Here is a 22,254-nt window from a genome sequence, read left to right as displayed (position 1 = left end):
AAATTATGATAGAACATTGAGGAAAAAGGCATTATTGACAGAAACGACCAAGGCCGAACTGGTTAATGGCCGAAACGACACAAGGCCGAATGTTTCATGGCCGAAACGTCTTAAAAAATCAATTGAAAAAAAAAATTGTAGTCGACAGAAAAATGATTACAGTAACACGATATTTCACATAATTGTCAGACAATAACAATAAATATTATCTGCTGACAAAACAACATTTAATCTTTTTACTACATGGTTCGGCAGGGATATTCTTAGATTACTTGGTCTTATAATTATGAAATATGGATTTGAAAAGCCCTCTCACTTTTTCTTGTGACTTCCATTTTGTCGCTTATAACATGTAGAAAATTGATCAAACCTCTAATATAAGTTCTAGAAACAATTATATAATGAAATTTAAATAAAAAAAATTGCTGTAAATTATTTGTCTGATAAATGATTTTTATTAATTATTGAATGTAATTTCGTATCATAATTTTAAATGCTACAAGCGGCTGCTTTATACTTTCGGTTTGTTTGGAAACAGAAAACAACAACACACTTATCAAGAATTGAGAAAATAACCAACAACAAGAGTTTATACCCTAATACATATTGAGTAAACATCTTTATGAAATTATTTGAGCATGAAAAGTTGTTATGGTTTAACTGAGACTAGTATAATAACATATTGATAAAAAGTACCAACTCAGACTAACAGACTAAGTTGCAAGATGCTTTGCTAGAGGTTTATCAGAATAGCAGATCAAATTTATATGGTAGTCATGCGGTATCTGTGCCTAAACCATATCTGCAGGCAGCTGTGACACAACTAATTCCATTGCTTCTCTCTTTTTTTTTTTAACATTACTTTTAATGAATATTACATCATATTTGATTGATATTTGTTTTAATTCAAGTTTATATGAAAAAAGAAGATGTGGTATGATTGCCAATGAGACAACTCTCCAAAAGAGACCAAAATAACACAGAAATTAACAACTATATGTCACTGTGCAGCCTTCAACAATGAGCAAAGCCCATACTGCATAGTCAGCTATAAAAGGCCCTGAAATGACATGTAAAACAATTCAAACAAGAAAACTAACAAAAAATGAATGAAATACAAATATGTAACACATAAACAAATAACAACCACTGAATTACAGGCTCCTGACTTGGGACAGTTACATGCATACATGATGCTGGTTAAACATGTTAGCAGGATCCTAACCTGGGACAGTGGTATAACAGTACAACATAAGAACGAACTTTAAAAATCAGTTGAAAAAGGTTAAACTCGCAATTAACTGACAGCTAGATCAAAGCATCTAACAACTAATAAAAAGTAATATGTACAATGTGTTTTGTAGAAACTATAAATGTAGAAAACTCAAAAGGAAAAGTGATTAACTATAGACTTGAAAATTACATAGCAATTAAAAATGACTGAATCTGTTCAAAGTTTTGATTTTTCTACCCTGTATACCACATTGCCTCACATTCTCATTAAGAAAAAATTCACACACCTAATTAAATGGGCATTCAAAAAATCAGAATGTGAATATATATGTTCAAACTCTTTTAGGTCATTTTTTAGTAGCAATAAACAAAAAAACTATGTTAATTGGACATGCTTTGATACTATATATGCCCTTGAATTTTTACTAGATAACATTTTTGTTTGCTTTGGGGATTCCGTATATCGTCAGATTATCGGAATTCCAATGGGGACTAACTGTGCACCACTTATTGCGGACCTGTTTTTGTATTGTTATGAGTTACAATTTATGACAAAAATAAGCAAAGACCCATCGAAACAACATCTGATAAACAAATTTAATAATACTTTTAGATATTTGGATGATATTTTGGCTCTCAATAATGACGACTTCAGTATGTATATTAATGAAATTTATCCTGTTGAACTTACTTTAAATAAAGCTAATACTAACAATGACCACTGCCCTTTTCTCAATCTTGATATCTATATCACTAATGGAAAGCTGAATACTAAAATTTATGATAAAAGGGATGATTTTTCATTTCCTATCGTTAATTATCCGTTTTTAGATGGTGACGTTCCGTTGTCACCATCTTACGGTGTTTATATATCTCAACTTGTACGATTCGCTCGTGTATGTAACAATGTTTTAGATTTTAACGAGAGAAATTTATGTATTACTGAAACATTATTACACCAGGGTTTTCGATATCACAAACTAGTCAAAACATTTACTAAATTTTATCATCGGTATAAAGACATCATTCGTAAATATAGCTCAACATGCAGACTTCTAATACGTTCAGGTATTTCACATCCAATTTTTTATGGAAATATTCTTTATAAAGCACAAAGGTGTCAGTATTCACCTCAGAAACTTACAAAACCTTTGAATAGACTTATTAAGAAGGGATATAATTACGATACTGTTGTCAAGTCATTAAAGATTGCATATTTTGGCGTTAATATTGAGTCACTGATAAGGTCTTTGCATCGGAACTAAACACATTTATTCTAAAAACAGTTGTTGGCATGACACGGGTTATATTCTTCTCATATATGTTATGATGGTATGATACTAAACCCCTAACGGGAAGGATTGTGCCTGATGTTCATATGATGAAATCATAATCTTTCAGTCAGTTTAATTGAAGTCTGGAGCTGGCATGTCAGTTAACTGCTAGTAGTCTGTTGTTATTTATGTATTATTGTCATTTTGTTTATTTTCTTTGGTTACATCTTCTGACATCAGACTCGGACTTCTCTTGAACTGAATTTTAATGTGCGTATTGTTATGCGTTTACTTTTCTACATTGGTTAGAGGTATAGGGGGAGGGTTGAGATCTCACAAACATGTTTAACCCCGCCGCATTTTTGCGCCTGTCCCAAGTCAGGAGCCTCTGGCCTTTGTTAGTCTTGTATTATTTTAATTTTAGTTTCTTGTGTACAATTTGGAAATTAGTATGGCGTTCATTATCACTGGACTAGTATATATTTGTTCAGGGACCAGCTGAAGGACGCCTCCGGGTGCGGGAATTTCTCGCTACATTGAAGACCTGTTGGTGACCCTCTGCTGTTGTTTTTTATTTGGTCGGGTTGTTGTCTCTTTGACACATTCCCCATTTCCATTCTCAATTTTATCTTAATTACTTTCATATGAATAATTAAATTGATTTACAAATGGTATGTTTGAAAATACATCTATATATATGATAATTTCGATGACAGATGTGGAGTTCAAACCTGATTGGATTGTACGTATATTTTTTATTACACTGCACTAATTACTTATACAAACAACCTTTCACTAGTCATTTATAAGCTAAACTGCTCTACCAATTGATCAGTTTGTAGACCTGGTTAGGAAATGAATTCAAACTGCAATTTGGTAAAATATTAAAGCAATAGACTCCTTTCGAGTTTGCCCCTCACCAGAAAAAACTTGTCAACTATGCATGCAAAGACACAATGAACAGATCTGAGAGTAAGAGAGTAAGTCTACATGACCAAAATTGTCAGTTGACCCCTTAAGGAGTTATTGCCCCTTATAGTAAATTTTTCTAAAATTTTTGTTATCTTTTAAAAAATCTTCTCCTCTGAAACTACTCAAACAAATTTAACCAAACTTGGCCACCATCATCATAAGGGTATCTAGTTTAAAAAATGTGTCCGATGACCCTGCCTACCAACCAAGATGTCCGACATTGCTAAAAATAGTGTATAGGGGTAAATTGCAGCTTTTAGCTAATATCTCTGAAACCAAAGCATTAAGAGCAAATTGACACAATGAAATTGTTCATTAGGTCCATATCTAACTGTCCTGAAATTTTCAGACAAATCAGGCAACCCGTTGTTGGGTTGCTGCCCCTGTTTTGGTAATTTTAAGAAAATTTTGCAGTTTTTTATCTTGCTTGACTGAGTCAAAAAGTGAGACAAAGGTATGCTGTTTCTGGCGGCTGCAGCGATGGCGGTGGCATCAACAATGTAGTTTGTGATTAGGTCTAGTTTATGGTGAACCACTAGTGGTAAGTCAAAGATATTTGGTATGCAGTTGTATAAGTGTTGGCACATCTCATTACCATGGAGATTATTTGACCCCGCCCCCTCAGTTATGGTCTATTGACTTTGAAACTTTTGCTTAGTTTTCATGTATTAGTTTGAGATTAGGTCAGTTTATGGGGAACCACTAGTGGTAACTTAATGATATTAGTATGCAGTTGTATAAGCATTGGCATATCTCATTTCCACGGATATTATTTGGCCCTGCCCCCTCATTCATGGTCTATTGACTTTGAAATATTTGCTTAGTTTTAATGTATTAGTTTGTGATTAGGTTAGTTTATGGGGAACCACTAGTGGTAGGTTAATGATATTGGTATGCAGTTGTATAAGTATTGGCATACCTCATTTCCATGGAGACTATTTGGCCCCGCCTCCTCAGTCATGGTCTATTGACTTTGAAAATTTTGCTTAGTTTTCATGTATTAGTTTGTGATTAGGTCAGTTTATGTGGAATCAGTAGTGGCAGCTAGATCAATGATATTTGGTATGCAGTTGTATTAGTATTGGCACATCTCATTACCATGGAGATTTTTTTGTTCTTCAATCAATAACTCTTTGACAAATGCTTTTAAAGTTGCCTCGTGTTTCAACTAATACTGGATAAGTCCTGAATGTAACCTTTATAGCTTGTTTCATTCTTATCTAACTATAGTGGAATGTAATTCAGCATACTTTAAGTTTGGGATGTCTAACAAAGACTGGTCCTGAAATTTCCAGATGAAAAAGACAGGCAAAAAATTCAGCATTGGACAAGCTGAATAAGGAACTATTTAAACAGCATTACAATAACTTGCATGATCTGAAAATTTGTCCATATGATATATGTGAAGGAAAAACAATTGAGAATTCCACAATTAAGAAAATTGCAGCAGATCTGTTAAAAAGTAATGATAAATTCATCTGAAATAGTAATTTATTTATATCACTGAAATTTAATGTCATGAATGTGAAAGGTAATTCCATCATTATGAAATCAGTAATTAAGATAATAACAGACAAAAAAAAATAACAGACTTTGGAAAAAAGGGAGAGGGCTTTAAAAAATTGTCCTGTCTCCAAGCTCCTGTGCATTTTGACACCTTTTCTGAAATTCTCCAGACAAAATCTTTTACAAAAATTCACTCTACAATATATAGTTTACATAATTTCAACCAAGCTCTAAATGCCCACGATTTCGCGGGTGTGTTCTAGTAAAATTTAATTGTATAGAATATTATTATTCTAACAAATGTACACCAAATGTAACACCATGTATATCTATGCATATGAGGTCAGAGGAACAACATGTTTGTATCATGCTGTGGGATTTTTATTTGAATTGTTCCACATAATGTTATCCTGGTGCTTTTTATAGCTTACTATCAAAATTGTAATAGGTTGAAATAAGCTTACTGTTAAAGGCTGTAATGAGCTTTAGTTATTTACACCCTTGTCCTTAATGCATTGGTGGATATTTTTCTCATTTAGCATTCACTACACACCACATCTACTGTTCATATTATTTTTTTTTTAAATTTCAGAACCAGAAACAAAAGGTTGAAGGTAATGTCTGTGATGAGAACTGTTGAAAGAGACCTTCAAGGCCAAAGTGAGGATGGAAATGAGGACATGGACGATGATAGTGAAGTTAGCTGTGGTGTTTGTTATGATATTTTGATATATCCAACAACATTACGATGTGGTCACAATTTTTGCCGTCCATGCTTGGCACAATGGTTTTCTACCTCAAAGAAAAAGGAATGTCCTATCTGTAGACAAAAGTACACGGATAAACCAGAAATCAACAATCTTGTTAGGTGTGTATTGAAAAACAAAGGAAATTTATTGTAGCTTTTAATTGTTATCTAAATGGTGGGCCTTGCATGCATGGGTCCCTTCAATTTTTTTTTTAGAAATTTTTTCCTGAAAGCTTTTTCCTGAGATGGAGGTTCAAATCTAATGTTTCAAAAAATAATTAAAAAAATCTGACTTTCTCCTCTTTTATTATTATTTTTGAATGTAAAATAGTTGCAGTTCATGTTTTAAAATGAGGTTACTGTGATTCGTTAATGTTTGCAGAGATTCAGTTTCCGTGGATTTGGTTTGTGGACATCTAATTTAAGTGCTACATTATAGTGTAAATTTTTTACATGCTTGTATGAAAACTACAGTATGTCAAAATCAATAAATTAGATATCCACAAAAATTCGATATTTTCTCTATAGATCCATGAAAAATTGAAACCTAGGAAAAAAATTAATCAACAGTATGATTTACTAACTTAATTTGGTTTTCATACTGTAAGTTACCAACTATTTAAGATTTCATCAATGTGGAAACTGATTTTAAGAAATTGATAACATAATTGGAAAAAGATGATTCAACAAATCTGTAATAGTTAATAGACATGACTTTTTATATGTAAACTAGTGAGGGGTTCAAAATAACTTATCTTATTGAGAAGCTAGAAAACCTGAAAGCTTCTGACCTGGAATACAGATGTCTTTTTTTATGATGTTTCTGTTTGTCATATATACATTGTCTTTGATCACACTCCCATGGTTCAGTGATAGCTTAGAAAAACTGTATATTATTTTGTTCAGCCTGTCTTATGCTTAATGATTGATAGACTAGCTAATTTTACTGTAAATGGTATCCTTGCATCTTAAAGGTGACCGTGTCTGTCAGACAAAGTCAACCCCTTGACCCCATTTCATTGATCAGTGATCATGGTTATAGTGAAGTCATCTGAGATTCTGACCTTGACTTCTTTTAGATGCTTCATTGGTCAAAGTTAAGATTTTGTGGTTTGTTCCGTTTTCTGAGATATACTATAAGTAAAAGGTTAAATACATGTATATATGGTAAATGGATAGGTTGTAAAGTATACATATATGTTTGGCATTGGTGTCTGACCCTAACTTCATATTCATAGTTCATTTTCAGTGTTAAGTTTCCATGGTAAGATTTGTTTCCCATATATATACTCTCAGCAACTGATAAAAAAAAGTTGTGTATTGAATGATTGTGTGGTGTACATGTCGGTCTGACATAGTTCAATTTACCATGACATCATCCATATGGCTTATATGTCAACTTTAAATTTTCTTGGTTAGGTCTCTTTGCCAGATATTTTAAGCAATAATGAATCTACATATATGTATCTGGCACAGTTCATCTGAATTTGCCCTCATCTACATTTAATCATTGATAATATTTAGTTAATATAATGCTTGTAATGCAATCTTTATCAGTCCCTTTTTCCATCCAACTATCCTTCCTTAAATCCTTACGTTTTACCCTGTGTGTGTCCAAAAGATAAGTCTACAGTATTGATATTGGGGTCAATAGGTCAAAATACAAGTTCAAGGTCGCTGTTAAATAATATAGTATATTTTTCAGTAAAACATGATTTCCTGGTGGTAGCAAATTCCCTTGCCTGATTCAAATGAAAAGATAATAGGTCCCTATTTAGGCAAAGAAATTTAAAAGCTTTTTTCCATTGAATTCTTCAGGAAAATAATGTCTTATAAATGCCTAAAGATTTGAAGTATTAACTTCTGTTATAAGGTATAATGGCAAACAAGGTCTATGCCCTGTATTTCACATTTCATATAAGACTGATTAAATAGTTTAAGATACCTTGTAAAAGAGGTCAACATCTACTATTACTACAATAGAAAGAAAGAATCAGGATTTTAAAACAAAATTTCATGCATATTTGTTGACAAAGTTTAAATTGAACATATAATGTATGATGAAGAGGCATACAATTATGACATTGTCATTTTCAGAACATTGACGGAAAAAGCTTTCAAAGAAAAAATAGAGGAGAGAAAATCTACTATTATGACATCAGAAATGAAAAAACTGGTGGAGGAATATGACAAAGCTATGACAGTCTCTGTACCATCTAACGCAATCAATTTTAACTGGGAAAGAAACAGGAACAGAAATGGTGCAGATTTTTGTTCTGGGATACTTTTCATGTTAGGAATAATTACTGTGAGTAAATAAAAGGGTAGCAGATTAAAAGTCACATTAAAAAGGTTTATAATTTATAATAGATATAAGAAGATGTGGTGTGAGTGCTAATGAGACAACTCTCCATCCAAGTCACAATTTATCAAATAAACCATTATAGGTCAAAGGACAGTCTTCAACACAGAGCCATGGATCACATTGTACAGCACGCTAAAAAGGGCCCCAAAAATGATAAGTGTAAAACCATTCAACTCGGAAAACCAAGTTATATAAAAACAAGAAACGAGAAACACTTATAAACCACATAAACAGAAAATTTATATGACAGAACTTTCTTGGTATTCCTAATTATTGAAAGAATTTTATACACATAAGTAGTATCCCTAAAACGACAAAGCTATTTTTCATTTACCAGTAGATATTATTAAAACCAGTTTTTTTCAAAAGTGATTATTTTCGAAGGGTTAAATATTTCGCGGTGGTGTCTTGTTATGGCCTTAATTTGTTTGGACTTGTTTGTTTGCTTTTTGGCCTTGAATGTTTGTCCGTAATATTTTATTAACTGTGCATTTGCATTCAGGTATCGCAGATCAAATTTATTCGTTCATAGTGTGTTAATTTACGTTTTTTGATTGAGTTAAGCCTTCCAATTGATATTTTTTCGTGTGGTTTTCTATGTTGTGATGTTATCCTATTGTTTCAGAAAAAGGGAGAAGGTTTGGTACCATTATAACGTTTAATCCCACTGAAAATGTTTGCACCTGTCATTAGTCAGGAATCTGATGTACAGTAGTTGTTGTTTGTTTATGTAATTTATACGTGTTTCTCGTTTCTTGTTTTTTATATAAATTAGACCGTTGGTTTTCCCCGTTTGAATGGTTTTACACTAGTAATTTTTGTACGGTCACTCACTCACAGTGAGCCAAGGCTCCGTGTTGAAGTCCGTACATTGACCTATGATGGTTTACTTTTATAAATTGTTATTTGGATGGAGAGTTGTCTCATTGCCATTGGCACTCACACCACATCTTCCTATATCTAATATCTACTGAACATCAGATTCCTTCTATAAGCAGTTATAGATTATTAGCAGTTCCCAAACAAATATAGCTTGCAATGTATTTTACTGGTAATTTTAATAACTTAAGGGTTACAGTTCATAGAATTAGAGGTTTGCCTAGGAATCACCCATCAGCCTAATTTACTGCTTCAATCATTTTCCAAACCAGTAAAAAAATGAAATTATGTCTTTGGCTTAAGTATTTTAGGTTTCAAACTTTCTCTAAAAACATAATGAAAAACAAGTGACCTACTGTAAATTCTGAAATTAGTGTATGCATTTATTATTGTGATTTTTGAAGAGAGAACACAAATGCGAGATTAATTATTGCGATATCATGTCATGAAAATCTACAAATAGATGTGTGTATCAGATATCATAATGCCTTTTCTAATTATTATGATACTATCCCAGTCACATTATGTGTTAATAAAAACCTTGCAATAATTTCAGAATTGACAGTAATATGTATTATCAAAATAATAGCTAACAAAAATTGTTTACTCTTATAACTGGTTACTGCCTTGTTACTAATATTTGCAATGTTAAAGTTTAGGAGTAGGTCAGTCAAAGGGGAATCTAAGAAAATATTTGGTATGCAGTTGTTTTACCATTGGCCCATCTCATTTCCATGCAGAATATAAGGTCTTGCCTACTTTGTCATTGTGCATTTTGCATAGTTGACTTTTAAGGGCAGCTCCTTATAAGATGTCTATGGTATTTTGGTAATTTAGGTAGGCTGTAGTATGCATTGTCATGTCTCATTCCATTGAGTTTTTTTGGAGCTGCTCCCAAACTGTATAAAAAGTATACATATTTTGTAGATAATATACTTGGTATGGTACTGGAGAAACACTGATGATGATTTACTGACAAAGAAGCATGTCAGACACTGGACAGTAGAGGATGTTAACGCATGGTTATCAAGTATGCCATGGACAGAATCATACAGGGAGAATTTCACCAATAAGTCAATAGGTATGTTGGTCAAAGTATTTATCTTAGTTTTAATAAGAATGGAAACAAAATTGGGAGAGTGCTAAAAAAGTAGCTTGTTGTTTAGTAACAATAATTAAAAGAAATTATGAAGGAAGAGTGCTTAGTGCTGTAGTGCTTTACAGCAACCTGTTATGAAGATTTTTAGTTATTATGATGGTTTAATGGTAACCACTTGACTTGTCATTTGGACCAATATATATTTGGTAGGTGTTAATAACTTTTTGCAAATGTCATCGAAGTCAATTCCACACTTTCACCTAAGATAAAAGTAATACTGTTCATATTAGCTGGTGATTTTCAAATGACATTTTAATACCTCATTTTATATTTTATATTTTTATATTCTAATGGTCAGGTTAAGTTTTCAGAATGAGGTCTGTACCAAGGTAATTTCATATGATACGTTAACAATATATAATATTTTGATTTGTTACAAAAAGTATACTATATATCCATCTGACATGCTCCAATGGTTATAGTGAGGTTATTTTTTTAGGTTGACCCATGCTAATTAGTAACAATAGTTGATAGGTCTACAATATTGATGTATGGTTCACATACCATTGTAGGTCAAAAAGACAAAAAGAATTCACACAGTACAATCACATACAGGAATTTCAAAAAATTAGATCAAAATGAATTTCTAATAGACCTACAAAGTACACCTTTTTATTAAATTGAATTTGAAGACACTCCTTCTGTTTGTCTCCAATTGTTTTATGATATGTTGAACAAAGTTTTAGATAAACATGCTCCTGTTGTTGAAAAGAGAGTTAAAAAGGATAGGCAACCTGATTGGTATAATAGTGGTATTATATATGCTAGGAACATGAGGGATAACTATAATGCACTTGTATTGTGGAGTGAATACCGATATAGATTTTGAAGAAATAAAGCTAAACAAATAATAGAGAATTCAAAAAAAGAACTATTATAAAAACATGGTAAAAGACTCTAATGACACAAAATCTTTATGGAAATGCCTTCATAGCCTGAACCCCCCACATGGGTTAGCTGCAGATGAGAACAATACAACAACAAATGATAAAAAAATCTATAGCAGATACTTTTAATAACTTTTTTACTTCCTGTGCTGAAGAACTAAGAGAGCAAATGGACATTACATCTGTTGACAAGGCAGATTTCAATAATCTTAGAACATTCATTAAAAATCAATTAAAACAACAAAGACATGAGACATTTACCATACCACCAATAAAGATAGATGAGCTATTTGATGAGTTAAATAAACTTGATGTAAATAAATCATCAGGAACTGATAATATTGGACCCCAAATCCTTAAATAATTGCCCCATATATTGCCTCTCCTCTCACGTATTATACAGTCTTCACGCTGAGTGGCAGCCCTGGCAGCCCAGGCTAGTAGAATTGCTCTGGGGCCTGTAAAAATCATATCTATAGGCCAACAGAATCTAACTAAAAAAATTTAAAAATTGAGCTCCGGGCCTGTAGATTTAATACTTCATCGTGAAGACTGCGTATATATTCAACAGAATTATAGATACTGGTATCTATCCTTCATTACTGAAAAATGCTAAGGTAACATCAGTTTAAAAAGATGGTGATAAGATTTAAGCAACAAAATTATAGACCAATTTCTGTACTTCCATCTCTATCAAAAGTATTAGAAAGGCATGTCTCAAAAAACTTGTACAAGTACTTGTCTAAATTTAAACTTTTACATCCTACACAATCAGGTTTTAGGCCACATCATTCTTGTCAAACTGCATTTATTGATATCATTGACAAACGGCTGCAAGAAATGAATGATGGTAATCTAAACTAAAGCAATACTGTTGGACCTTTAAAAAGCATATTACAGTGGGTATATTCTGTCTCTCATCGAATATTGCTGTATTGTTTGGGGAGAATGTAAAAATGAAGGGATAGTAAGAATATTAAAACTTAAAAAGAGCAACAAGATTAATTCTTGATGCAGACCCATTATCCCCATCAGCCCCCTTATTTAAGAAAACTTGGATGGATGACAGTTGAAAACAGAATCAAATACCACAAATATTTATTGTTATTTAAATGTATGCGGAAAGAAGCACCGCAGTACCTTTTTCAAAAGTTTCAACTTATATCTGTTTATAATCCTTATGCTTTAAGGGGTGTTACTCAAGGTGGTTTGATAGTTCCAAAGCCTGAACAGTTTAAAAAATCTTTTGCTTATTCTGGATCAGTTTTATGGAACGGACTACCATATGAAATGCGTAGTCCAAAACTCAGTCTGAAATGATTGCAACTATTACTCTTTTTTTTAGAATGTATGATTTTAATGATTTGTATGTTATATCTTTTTACTACATGCAATCTGTAAATGTGTTTATATCTTTTAATCATGGTACATGTACATTGAACTATTATGTTTATACAATTGTGTTTGCTTTTTTCTCTTATTACAAATGTATTATATTTTTTTTACTTGTATTGTATATGAGGGCCTCAGGGAAGATTAGTAATTGTAACTAACTGTGTTTACCCTCTTTAAATACAGAAATGTGAAAACATTTTATTTAAGAAAGCTCAATATGGACATAAGTCAATAATTGCATAAATACAACAAAGAATAACATTTAAACAATCTCATGATCACTACAATCAATATTATGTCTGTCAAATGTCAAATGTCCTTGACCAGAATATGTTTTGATTATGAATCCTGTTCCACAATGACTCATCAATATTGAGCAACAATGTTTAGTGTGTACAGGTAGATTGGTTATGAGAAGTACATGAATATATACTCCTCTAACAAATATCATTATGGTCTTACTGGCATGTTTACCATTCAGTAGTCAGGTTATGTTTTCCTGATAGAGTTTGTTCCCAGCAACAAAACCTATTACGGTAGTCAATATTTTTTTTACATATAAAGTTTTAAGAATGGTGTTTGTTCCATGACAAAACATTCTGTATACGGTACTAATTAACATGCACATCAGTTTTGGTCATTACCTTTTTAATAATTCAAAAATTGCAGTAGGAGAGACATTGTCTTGTGTTCTTTAATGTTAATTTTCAGTGATTCCAATGGTAAGTTCTCATGATGGATATGATCTATTTTTATTTAAGATGGTCGACTGCTACTAGCATTAGATGACGAAGGGATGACATCTGTATTGAATGTATCTGTACCATTACACAAGGCAGCAATTTTAGCAGCTATAGATAGTCTGAGAGAAACTGGAATGAAACACCCTTCAGATTTATGGGAATATAAGGTAAGGAATGATACACTCATCACTGAATAATTTCAGTCAAGATTTTACCCATTAAAATCATTGAAAAACATAAACTGTACAACTTTCAATCTTTTTATTCCAATGAAAAATTAGTTTTGATGAAAATCAAACATCAGGTGATGAGGAAGTATTCATTTTATCTTCTCATAATTCTCATATAGAAAAAATATGTTGGACTTTCTTTTTTGGTAAAGATTGCATAAAATACAGTGCTGACTAGATATCTACATCTTCCAAGGTCTATTACTTCTTTTGAGATACACAAAATATAGTGCATTGATCATAACATTCTATACACCCCATCCATGGTCAATGAAATAAATACTCAGATATTCAAGTAACAAAATGATGTCATACTTGTCACAAAAATAACTAAACTTTTGCAAGGCACAGGTATAAAAATATCAATGATGTCATTGTTAAAGTCATCTTTGAAAAATTGAGTTGTCTTCCTTTATCCAGAATTGTATTTGAAACAACATGTATAAATGTTATCTAAAAATACTACCATCACTAATATTTTTAACAATAAAAATCGTGGTTACCCTTCTATTGATAAGTGTCATGCCAAAAAATGACTTACATGTCCCCGTCTTTCCACCAACAATACGGTAAGGTCCACGTTTAATGGTCGCACATTTTCTTTAAATTTTGAAACTGATATAACTTGAAAAACAAAACAGTCTTATTTATTTACTCGCATGAAACAAACCAGGATGTGGTATTCAGTACGTAGGTGAAACTGGACGATATTTATCTAAACGCACTCAAGAACATTTTTATCGTTTTAAAAGACCCAATAAATTCAAAAGTATCATTTATCAACACCTTAAGAAGCACAATCATCCTATTAAATATTTAGCAGTTCAACCTTTAGAAGTAGTAAATAAACAGCCTGGTGAATCTCACTCAAAGTTTGTACGATCACGGAAAATAATTGAATTAAATTGGATTAAAAAATTACATACAGTCTACCCTCTTGGTCTTAATGATAATATCATGGGAATTGGTAATATATCAAGAACCGATTCCGTTAACATTTTGGATATGTTTTCTAAACCTATTCGTAAAAACCGTTCTCACGGTCGTAGAAAAAATCGCAATCAAAGAAAATTTCGGACCAATCATACCAATATTTCGGACTTAATTTCTATTTCAAAAAACAACGGCAGACATTATCTGTTAACAAAACTCTGTTCATTACCGGTTAATAGGTTAAATAAAATTTTAGAGGATTGCAACACAATTTCATATAGCAGTCCCAAGTATGAAATAGTTAAAATTATTATGACATATTGTTATTCTAAACTATTTCCCAAAATTGATCGCCCTGAAGATCATAAAAAACATTTTATTAAAATAAAGTATGTCAATAAAAGTTTTGATTTTGTAAATATTGCCGGTATATTTAACGACCATTCTGTTAAAGAACAAATTCCTGGATATTTTGACAATACTGAGTTCCCTCTTATTTGTTATATTTACAAGAAATCTACCCGGAAATTTGTGTTTAATTATAACCAATTGTGTAAAGTTGTTAATATCAGTGAAAATACACCTACTTCATGTAATTGTAGTAATTCCCAATACATTTATAGACCCATTTCCCATGTTATAACAGGAGATCTTAACATCGTTCAAGACCGAGAGTTAAAATCATTCCTCAGTAAAGGACCTAAATATCGTCCACCGTCAATCATTAATTGGAATGAGTGTCGTAATATCATCCACGACTCACTCCGTACTTACTGTATGAAATGGATAAAACGGGAAAAAGCTGACAAAAAATCTTTGGACTCTTTTTTTTAATTCAGTAATGAACATAGTTGATATACGTATTCAACATTTTAAAGAACATTTTACTATTAACAGTAACCACAATAAACCTATTTCTCGTATCAAACATAAACTAAATGAACTAGCCAAGGAATTTGTTTTTGTCCCAGCCGATAAAGCTGCTAATAATATTATTATTGTTTTACTTAAATTTTACATGAGGTTCTGAAAAAAGAAATTACCAATTCACCAACATTCCAACTGACTCCATTTTCAGAAAATGACATCTGTAACAAACATAAACTTTTAGCTACCGCTTTACAAGCAGAACCAAATACAATGAAAGTCCCAACTATGTATTGGCTTCCGAAGCTACACAAAACACCTTACAAATATAGATTTATTTCATCTTCAAGCAATTGTTCCACTACTAAATTGTCTATTCTCCTTACCAGTACACTTGGTACAATAAAAAATCTGATAATAAATTGTTCAAATTAGGCCTTTGAAAATAGTGGTATTAATGACTTTTGGAGTGTTAAGAACTCGTTGGAAGTACTTGATAAATTGCATGCTTATATTGGTGATTTTGAATCTGTTCAAAGTTTTGATTTTTCTACCCTGTATACCACATTGCCTTACAATCTCATTAAGAAAAAATTCACACACCTAATTAAATGGGCATTTAAAAAGTCAGAATGTAAATATATATGTTCAAACTCTTTTAGGTCATTTTTTAGTTGCAATAAACAAAAAAACTATGTCAATTGGACATGCTTTGATACTATATATGCCCTTGAATTTTTACTAGATAACATTTTTGTTCGCTTTGGAGATTCCGTTTATCGTCAGGTTATCGGAATTCCAATGGGGACTTACTGTGCACCACTTATTGCGGACCTGTGTTTGTATTGCTATGAGTTCAAATTTATGACAAAAATCAGCAAAGACCCATGGAAACAACATCTCATAAACAAATTTAATAATACTTTTAGATATTTGGATGATATTTTGGCTCTCAATAATGACGACTTCAGTATGTATACTAAAGAAATTTATCCTGTTGAACTTACTTTAAATAAAGCTAATACTAACAATGGCCACTGCCCTTTCCTCGATCTTGATATCTATATCACTAACGGAAAGCTTAATACTAAAATTTATGATAAAAGAGATGATTTTTCATTTCCTATCGTTAATTATCCATTTTTAGATGGTGACGTTCCGTTGTCACCATCTTACGGTGTTTATATATCTCAACTTGTACGATTCGCTCATGTATGTAACAATGTTTTAGATTTTAACGAGAGAAATTTATGTATTACTGAAAAATTATTACACCAGGGTTTTCGATATCACAAACTAGTCAAAACATTTACTAAATTTTATCATCGGTATAAGGACATCATTCGTAAATACAGCTCAACATACAGACTTCTTATACGTTCAGGTATTTCACATCCAATTTTTTATGGAAATATTCTGTATAAAGCACAAAAATGTCAGTATTCACCTCATAAATTAACAAAACCTTTAAATAGACTAATTAAGAAGGGATATAGTTACGATACTGTTGTCAGGTCATTAAAGATTGCATATTTTGGCGTTAATATTGATTCACTTATAGGGTCTTTGCATCGAAACTAAACACATTTATTCAAAAACCAGTTATTGGCATGACACGGGTTATGTTCTTCTCATATATGTTATGATGGTATGATACTAAACCCCTAACAGGAAGAATTGTACCTGATATTCATATGATGAAATCATAATCTTTCAATCAGTTTAATTGAAGTCTGGAGCTGGCATGTCAGTTAACTGCTAGTAGTCTGTTGTTATTTATGTATTACATGTATTGTCATTTTGTTTATTTTCTTTGGTTACATTTTCTGACATCAGACTCGGACTTCTCTTGAACTGAATTTTAAATGTGCGTATTGTTATGCGTTTACTTTTCTACATGGGCTAGAGGTATAGGGGGAGGGTTGAGATCTCATAAACATGTTTAACCCTGCAGCATTTTTGCGCCTGTCCCAAGTCAGGTGCCTCTGGCCTTTGTTAGTCTTGTATTATTTAAATTTTAGTTTCTTGTGTACATTTTAGAAATTAGTATGGCGTTCATTATCATTGAACTAGTATATATTTGTTTAGGGGCCAGCTGAGGGACGCCTCCGTGTGCGGGAATTTCTTGCTACATTGAAGACCTGTTGGTGACCTTTTGCTGTTGTTTTTTCTATGGTCGGGTTGTTGTCTCTTTGACACATTCCCCATTTCCATTCTCAATTTAATTGATTTTACTTTCCAATGATAAATTAAAGCCAATCTTTAACCTTCTTCCATGCTTACAAGCACTTTGAATATTTCATAACAATTCTACAATTACATTTGTATCATTATATCATTATGTTATGCAAACAAGTAATTATTCGGCAAAAATATGTATTTGTATTTCAGTCAATAAACCCTGGATATGCACTGTTTCTATTATATGGAATCAAGGATTACCCAAGACTGACAATTCTGTATTTTTACTGGTATGATTACTACAACATGTTCCTACCATTTGTACACTTTACCTGTCCTGCAGAGGAGTATGTCACTAACCTTAATATGGTAAGTACATTTTAATTCTGTCATGTTCTTACCATTTGTACACTTAACAGCAGTAGAGTATGTTACTAATTTCTCATGTTGCTATACAATTTGTGCAATCTCCCACAGCATACCACATGATCATTTTTCATGTCGCACAGAAATTACATTTACATTCTGTCGTGTTCTATACCATTTGATCCTTTTACATGTCTCGTAGAATTTACAGATTGATTTTGTTATGTTCCTATACCATTTTATACCATTTGTACACTTTACATGTCCCACAGAAATTACAGTTTCATTCTGTCTTGTTCTTTAAGCATTTGTACACTGCAATTGTCCTACAGAACAGCAAAGCATATCTGTATAGCAATTTACAATTTAATTTTGTCATGTTCGTACCATTTGTTCACTGTAAGTGTCTGACAGAAATGTATGTATCTGACCTAGATACAATAAGTTACAGACAATTTTGTGTGTATGTTAGATAAATCAAGATACCATGTCCTCAATATGAATTTGGTAAGTGATACATGTACATCATTTAATTTTAAGTGAAGGGGTGTTTTATATATGTGTACTGGATTTGTATATTAAACATTACACCATCATCTAGTAAAAAGCAGGTCCAGTAATTGCTCAAGTTCATCTGTTTGTCTGAAAAAATGTCCTCATAGTTTTTTGGCTTCTATCAAAGGGAATGATTTAATATTTGGTCTGCAGCTTGATAATGTTGTTGTAGCTAGCTAGAAATTTATATACGACTGCAAAAATTGAAATTTTTTTGGTCATATATCGGTATCACGTCATTGTTGTTGTCGTTGTCAGCGTGGTCCGAAAAGACAGTTGGTTTCCAGATAATAACTTTAGTATAAGTAAATAGAAATCAATAAAATTTTATCACAATGTTATCACAATTGATTTTGGGGGATATGGTCTCAACCTTTTTGGAATTAGGGGCCCAAGTAAGCATTTTTGTAGTTTCCAGTCAATAACTTGTATTTAAGTGTATAAATCTCTCTGAAATTATACCACAAGTTTCCATACTACAAAGGAATGGTTATGGGGGGTTATAACTCAAATCATTTAGCAATTTGGGGCAAAAAAGAGGGAAAACAAGGGTTTTTCTGGTCAAAGGACAATTTAGACAATTTGAAAGCAGTGTAAGGGAGGTAATCCAATTCCATTTAAAGAATACTGTTACATATATAAGTCTGAAAATTACACCACAGTGTTAGAGTAAGATTTTCTACTGACAATTTTTTGTTCGTCACCTCATCGGGATTCGAACTCTCACCTTTGATACACTACAGCACCAATCGCTTAGCCTCATGTCCAGCGCTCTAGACCACTCAACCGCATCCGCTATATAAAAAATATAACTTCAATAGTCGTAGTGTTACCTTGTCACGGAAGGCTAATTTAGAGATAGACATGAGACACGCGTGTGTAGATGTTATATTATTAATAAATATTTGTATTAACCATGTATCTCTATCACTCTGAGATCCAGTGGGCATATATATTGTATGGTTTGTCACTTGGTTAGACTTGTTTGTATATATATATATTCACGAGTTTATCTGAAATTGAGGGTAAATTATATGGCCTTCCAAATACCATTTTGATCCCTAACATCACTGAAGAGACATATATTGTCGAAATCTAGATCTGGTGTACAAAAAAAATATTGACACCTTGTGTTTGTGGCATAACATCTTGGCCACAAATTTATTGTTTTCTGTTTAGTATTAAATTTATATTAAGATCCATTTTGTTACATCTCGTGATCAATTTTATTTGGCAATCGCCAATGGCAGTCAGCAGGGTTTAAGAACATCAGTTGTTCGACCTGTTAGTCAAATGCGTTTTGTTTAAATAAACTTTTTCACCTTTTTGGTCTTTTGGAAAATGTTGTTTGTGCTGTATTTAGACCCTTCTACAAGGAAATTTGTTTTACATGCACACGTAGAAAAATTGCTGTTTTTATCCAACGCAATCATAGGTTTGAAAGTAGTTTTCAATTTAGACTCGTTTATATTTTTTCGTTTGGGCTTGTATCATATTTTCCCTCCTGTTTATATGATACGTTCATCCTATATTGACTCTTAAAATTCAAGAGTCTATCTGAAATTGAGGGTAAATTATATGGCCTTCCAAATACCATTTCGATCCCTAACATCACTGAAGAGACATATATTGTCGAAATCTAGATCTGGTGTACAAAAAAAATATTGACACCTTGTGCTTGTGGCATAACATCTTGGCCACAAATTTATCGTTTTCTGTTTAGTATTAAATTTATATTAAGATCCATTTTGTTACATCTCGTGATCAATTTTATTTGGCAATCGCCAATGGCAGTCAGCAGGGTTAAAGAACATCAGTTGTTCGACCTGTTAGTCAAATGCGTTTTGTTAAAATATACTTTTTCACCTTTTTGGAAAATGTTGTTTGTGCTGTATTTAGACCCTTTTACAACGAAATTTGTTTTACATGCATACGTATAAAAATTGCGGTTTTTATCCAACGCAATCATAGGTTTGAACGTATTTTTTAATTTAGACTCGTCTATATACTGGTATATGTAATTTCCTTTTTTCTGCTAACAGTTTTACGGCTGTTATAATTTCAGTCAAAATTGAGTATAGCTCAATTGATGAAGACTCACAGAATTAAAATCAGATATATCATAGGTTGAGTATAGAAATATTTTTCCAAATTACTGGTATTCATTAGACTATACCGTAATTGTTTTTGAAAATTCAGGTGATGTCATCATTTTACAATCTTCTATCTAAAAAAGCTGTCTACCAGTACTTATGTTGCACATTCACAATTGGTGTTGATAAATTAACTACACATACCCCTCTATATGTATCCACCCTACTTTTGTTGTAGTTCCACACCCTCAGCCCAGATATCAGTTGAGTCTGACTGAATTCTATTGATAAAGTGTGATTCTGTCCCTCTGTAAATGGTATCATCCACATGTGTTCATCTGACATTGTTAAATTGTTATTGTCTATCACTCTGAAAAAGGAAAGAGATATAATTTAATAAAATCTTTAAATACCGGTTTATTTTTTATAATAATAAAATTCAAAAAAATTGTTATACATGTATTAGCAATACAGAGATTATCATATGACTTATTAAATATCACATCCACATCTACATCGTACCACTATCCATCAGCAGATTGATGACTAAACGTAAAAAGATTGTTGATATGGTGTATGATATTGAAAAACCCATACCATATACAAAGACAATAACTGTTTAGTGTCTGTAAATATCAGCTGTATTTATACTAGGCTAAGAAACAGGTGTAATGTGAGCTTTCAGCAAGCTACTAGTCCTGTTTTGAGCTTGTACAAATACAGCTGATATCAAAAGAAACTCAATAGATATTGTCTTTATCCTGCAAATGATTTTATACACTGTTTTTGCATTGAAAGACATCGTTCCACTATCCATCTGCACATTGATGACTAAACGTAAAAATTGAGTATAGCTCAATTGATGAAGACTCACAGAATTAAAGTCAGATATATCATAGGTTGAGTATAGAAATGAAAAACATGTACATTGACCCCACTTTTTTAAATGACATTTGGTTTGATTACACATTTATACACATTTTTATAAAAAAAAAAATCACTGATGATTTAAAAAAAATTAAGATAAATATACAGCAAAAATGCCTTGTTAACCCATGAAATCATGAAACTGATACAAAGAAATTATTTCCAAAGAATTGTTACACAAATTTAGAGAATACATATGTAAAAAAGGTGTTCCAATTGTTTTTACAAAATGCACTTGTGTTTATCTTTTGAAACAAAAAGTTAAGTTATGTCTATCCAAAGGATAGAATCGTCCAAGGCACTGACTTTCAAGGAAAAATCTAGATCCCAAACCAATTTATCTCTAAAAGAAACACATGAAGGTACATTTTTTTTTTATTTACAGATTCATATCAAAACAAAAGAATTATTGTGTTATTTTCAAATTTGAATGGCAACACTTCAACCTATAAACTAAGCAAACATGTGCAGGATTTTCTTGCTGTATTAAAGACCCATAGATTGCCTTTGTTATCTGCTCTTTGGTCAAACTGTTGTCTCTTTGAAATATTCCCCATTTCCATTTCAATTTTATTGACTGAAGAGGCAGGACCAAAAATTCCCTCTACAAATAGTTGGGCCCATCATATTCCTTTAGTTATATAAAATATCAGATGCAGTTTGTAGGTGTCTGATAATTTGAAAAGGCTTACATTTTACAAGTAATATGAAGTTATTATGGCTTACATTTTACAATTAAGTAATATATAGTAATTATAATCAGCACTGGTGAAATTAAAAATATTGAAAATTAAAAGTATCTGTAAACAGCAAGTTGTTGTCTGACAGACCACAAAAAGTGCACACATGTAATGCATGTTACAAAGTACTCATTAATGAAAAGCTTCTATCCTTATACTAGTAATTCTGTTCAGTTAAGCATCTGGAAAAAGTGATACCAA

At 31.9% G+C, this 22,254-nt stretch overlaps 2 protein-coding genes across 3 annotated transcripts in view; one reads left to right on the top strand and one right to left on the bottom strand.

Moving 5' to 3' along the window:
* LOC143045904 (poly(A)-specific ribonuclease PARN-like) overlaps positions 1-341 on the bottom strand; it is a 45,871-nt gene extending 45,530 nt beyond the window's left edge. For both annotated transcript variants that reach the window (XM_076218732.1, XM_076218733.1), the window contains exon 1: positions 317-341. In XM_076218732.1, coding sequence (XP_076074847.1) covers positions 317-335 — 19 coding nt within the window. In that variant the 5' untranslated portion in view covers positions 336-341. The remainder of the gene's footprint in view (positions 1-316) is intronic.
* A 155-nt stretch (positions 342-496) lies between these two features.
* The window catches only part of LOC143045902 (bifunctional apoptosis regulator-like), a 53,511-nt gene continuing 31,753 nt past the window's right edge, over positions 497-22,254 (top strand). The window contains exons 1-6 of the mRNA XM_076218730.1: positions 497-610; positions 5,578-5,853; positions 7,831-8,041; positions 9,905-10,058; positions 13,180-13,328; positions 17,583-17,741. Of these exons, the coding sequence (XP_076074845.1) occupies positions 5,603-5,853; positions 7,831-8,041; positions 9,905-10,058; positions 13,180-13,328; positions 17,583-17,741 (924 nt within the window). The 5' untranslated portion in view covers positions 497-610; positions 5,578-5,602. The remainder of the gene's footprint in view (positions 611-5,577; positions 5,854-7,830; positions 8,042-9,904; positions 10,059-13,179; positions 13,329-17,582; positions 17,742-22,254) is intronic.

This window comes from Mytilus galloprovincialis, chromosome 9, assembly GCF_965363235.1.
Source record: "Mytilus galloprovincialis chromosome 9, xbMytGall1.hap1.1, whole genome shotgun sequence".
NCBI classification, from domain to species: domain Eukaryota; kingdom Metazoa; phylum Mollusca; class Bivalvia; order Mytilida; family Mytilidae; genus Mytilus; species Mytilus galloprovincialis.
The sequence above is the reverse complement of the archived record's forward strand: the minus strand, read 5'-3'. Positions and strand labels throughout refer to the sequence as shown.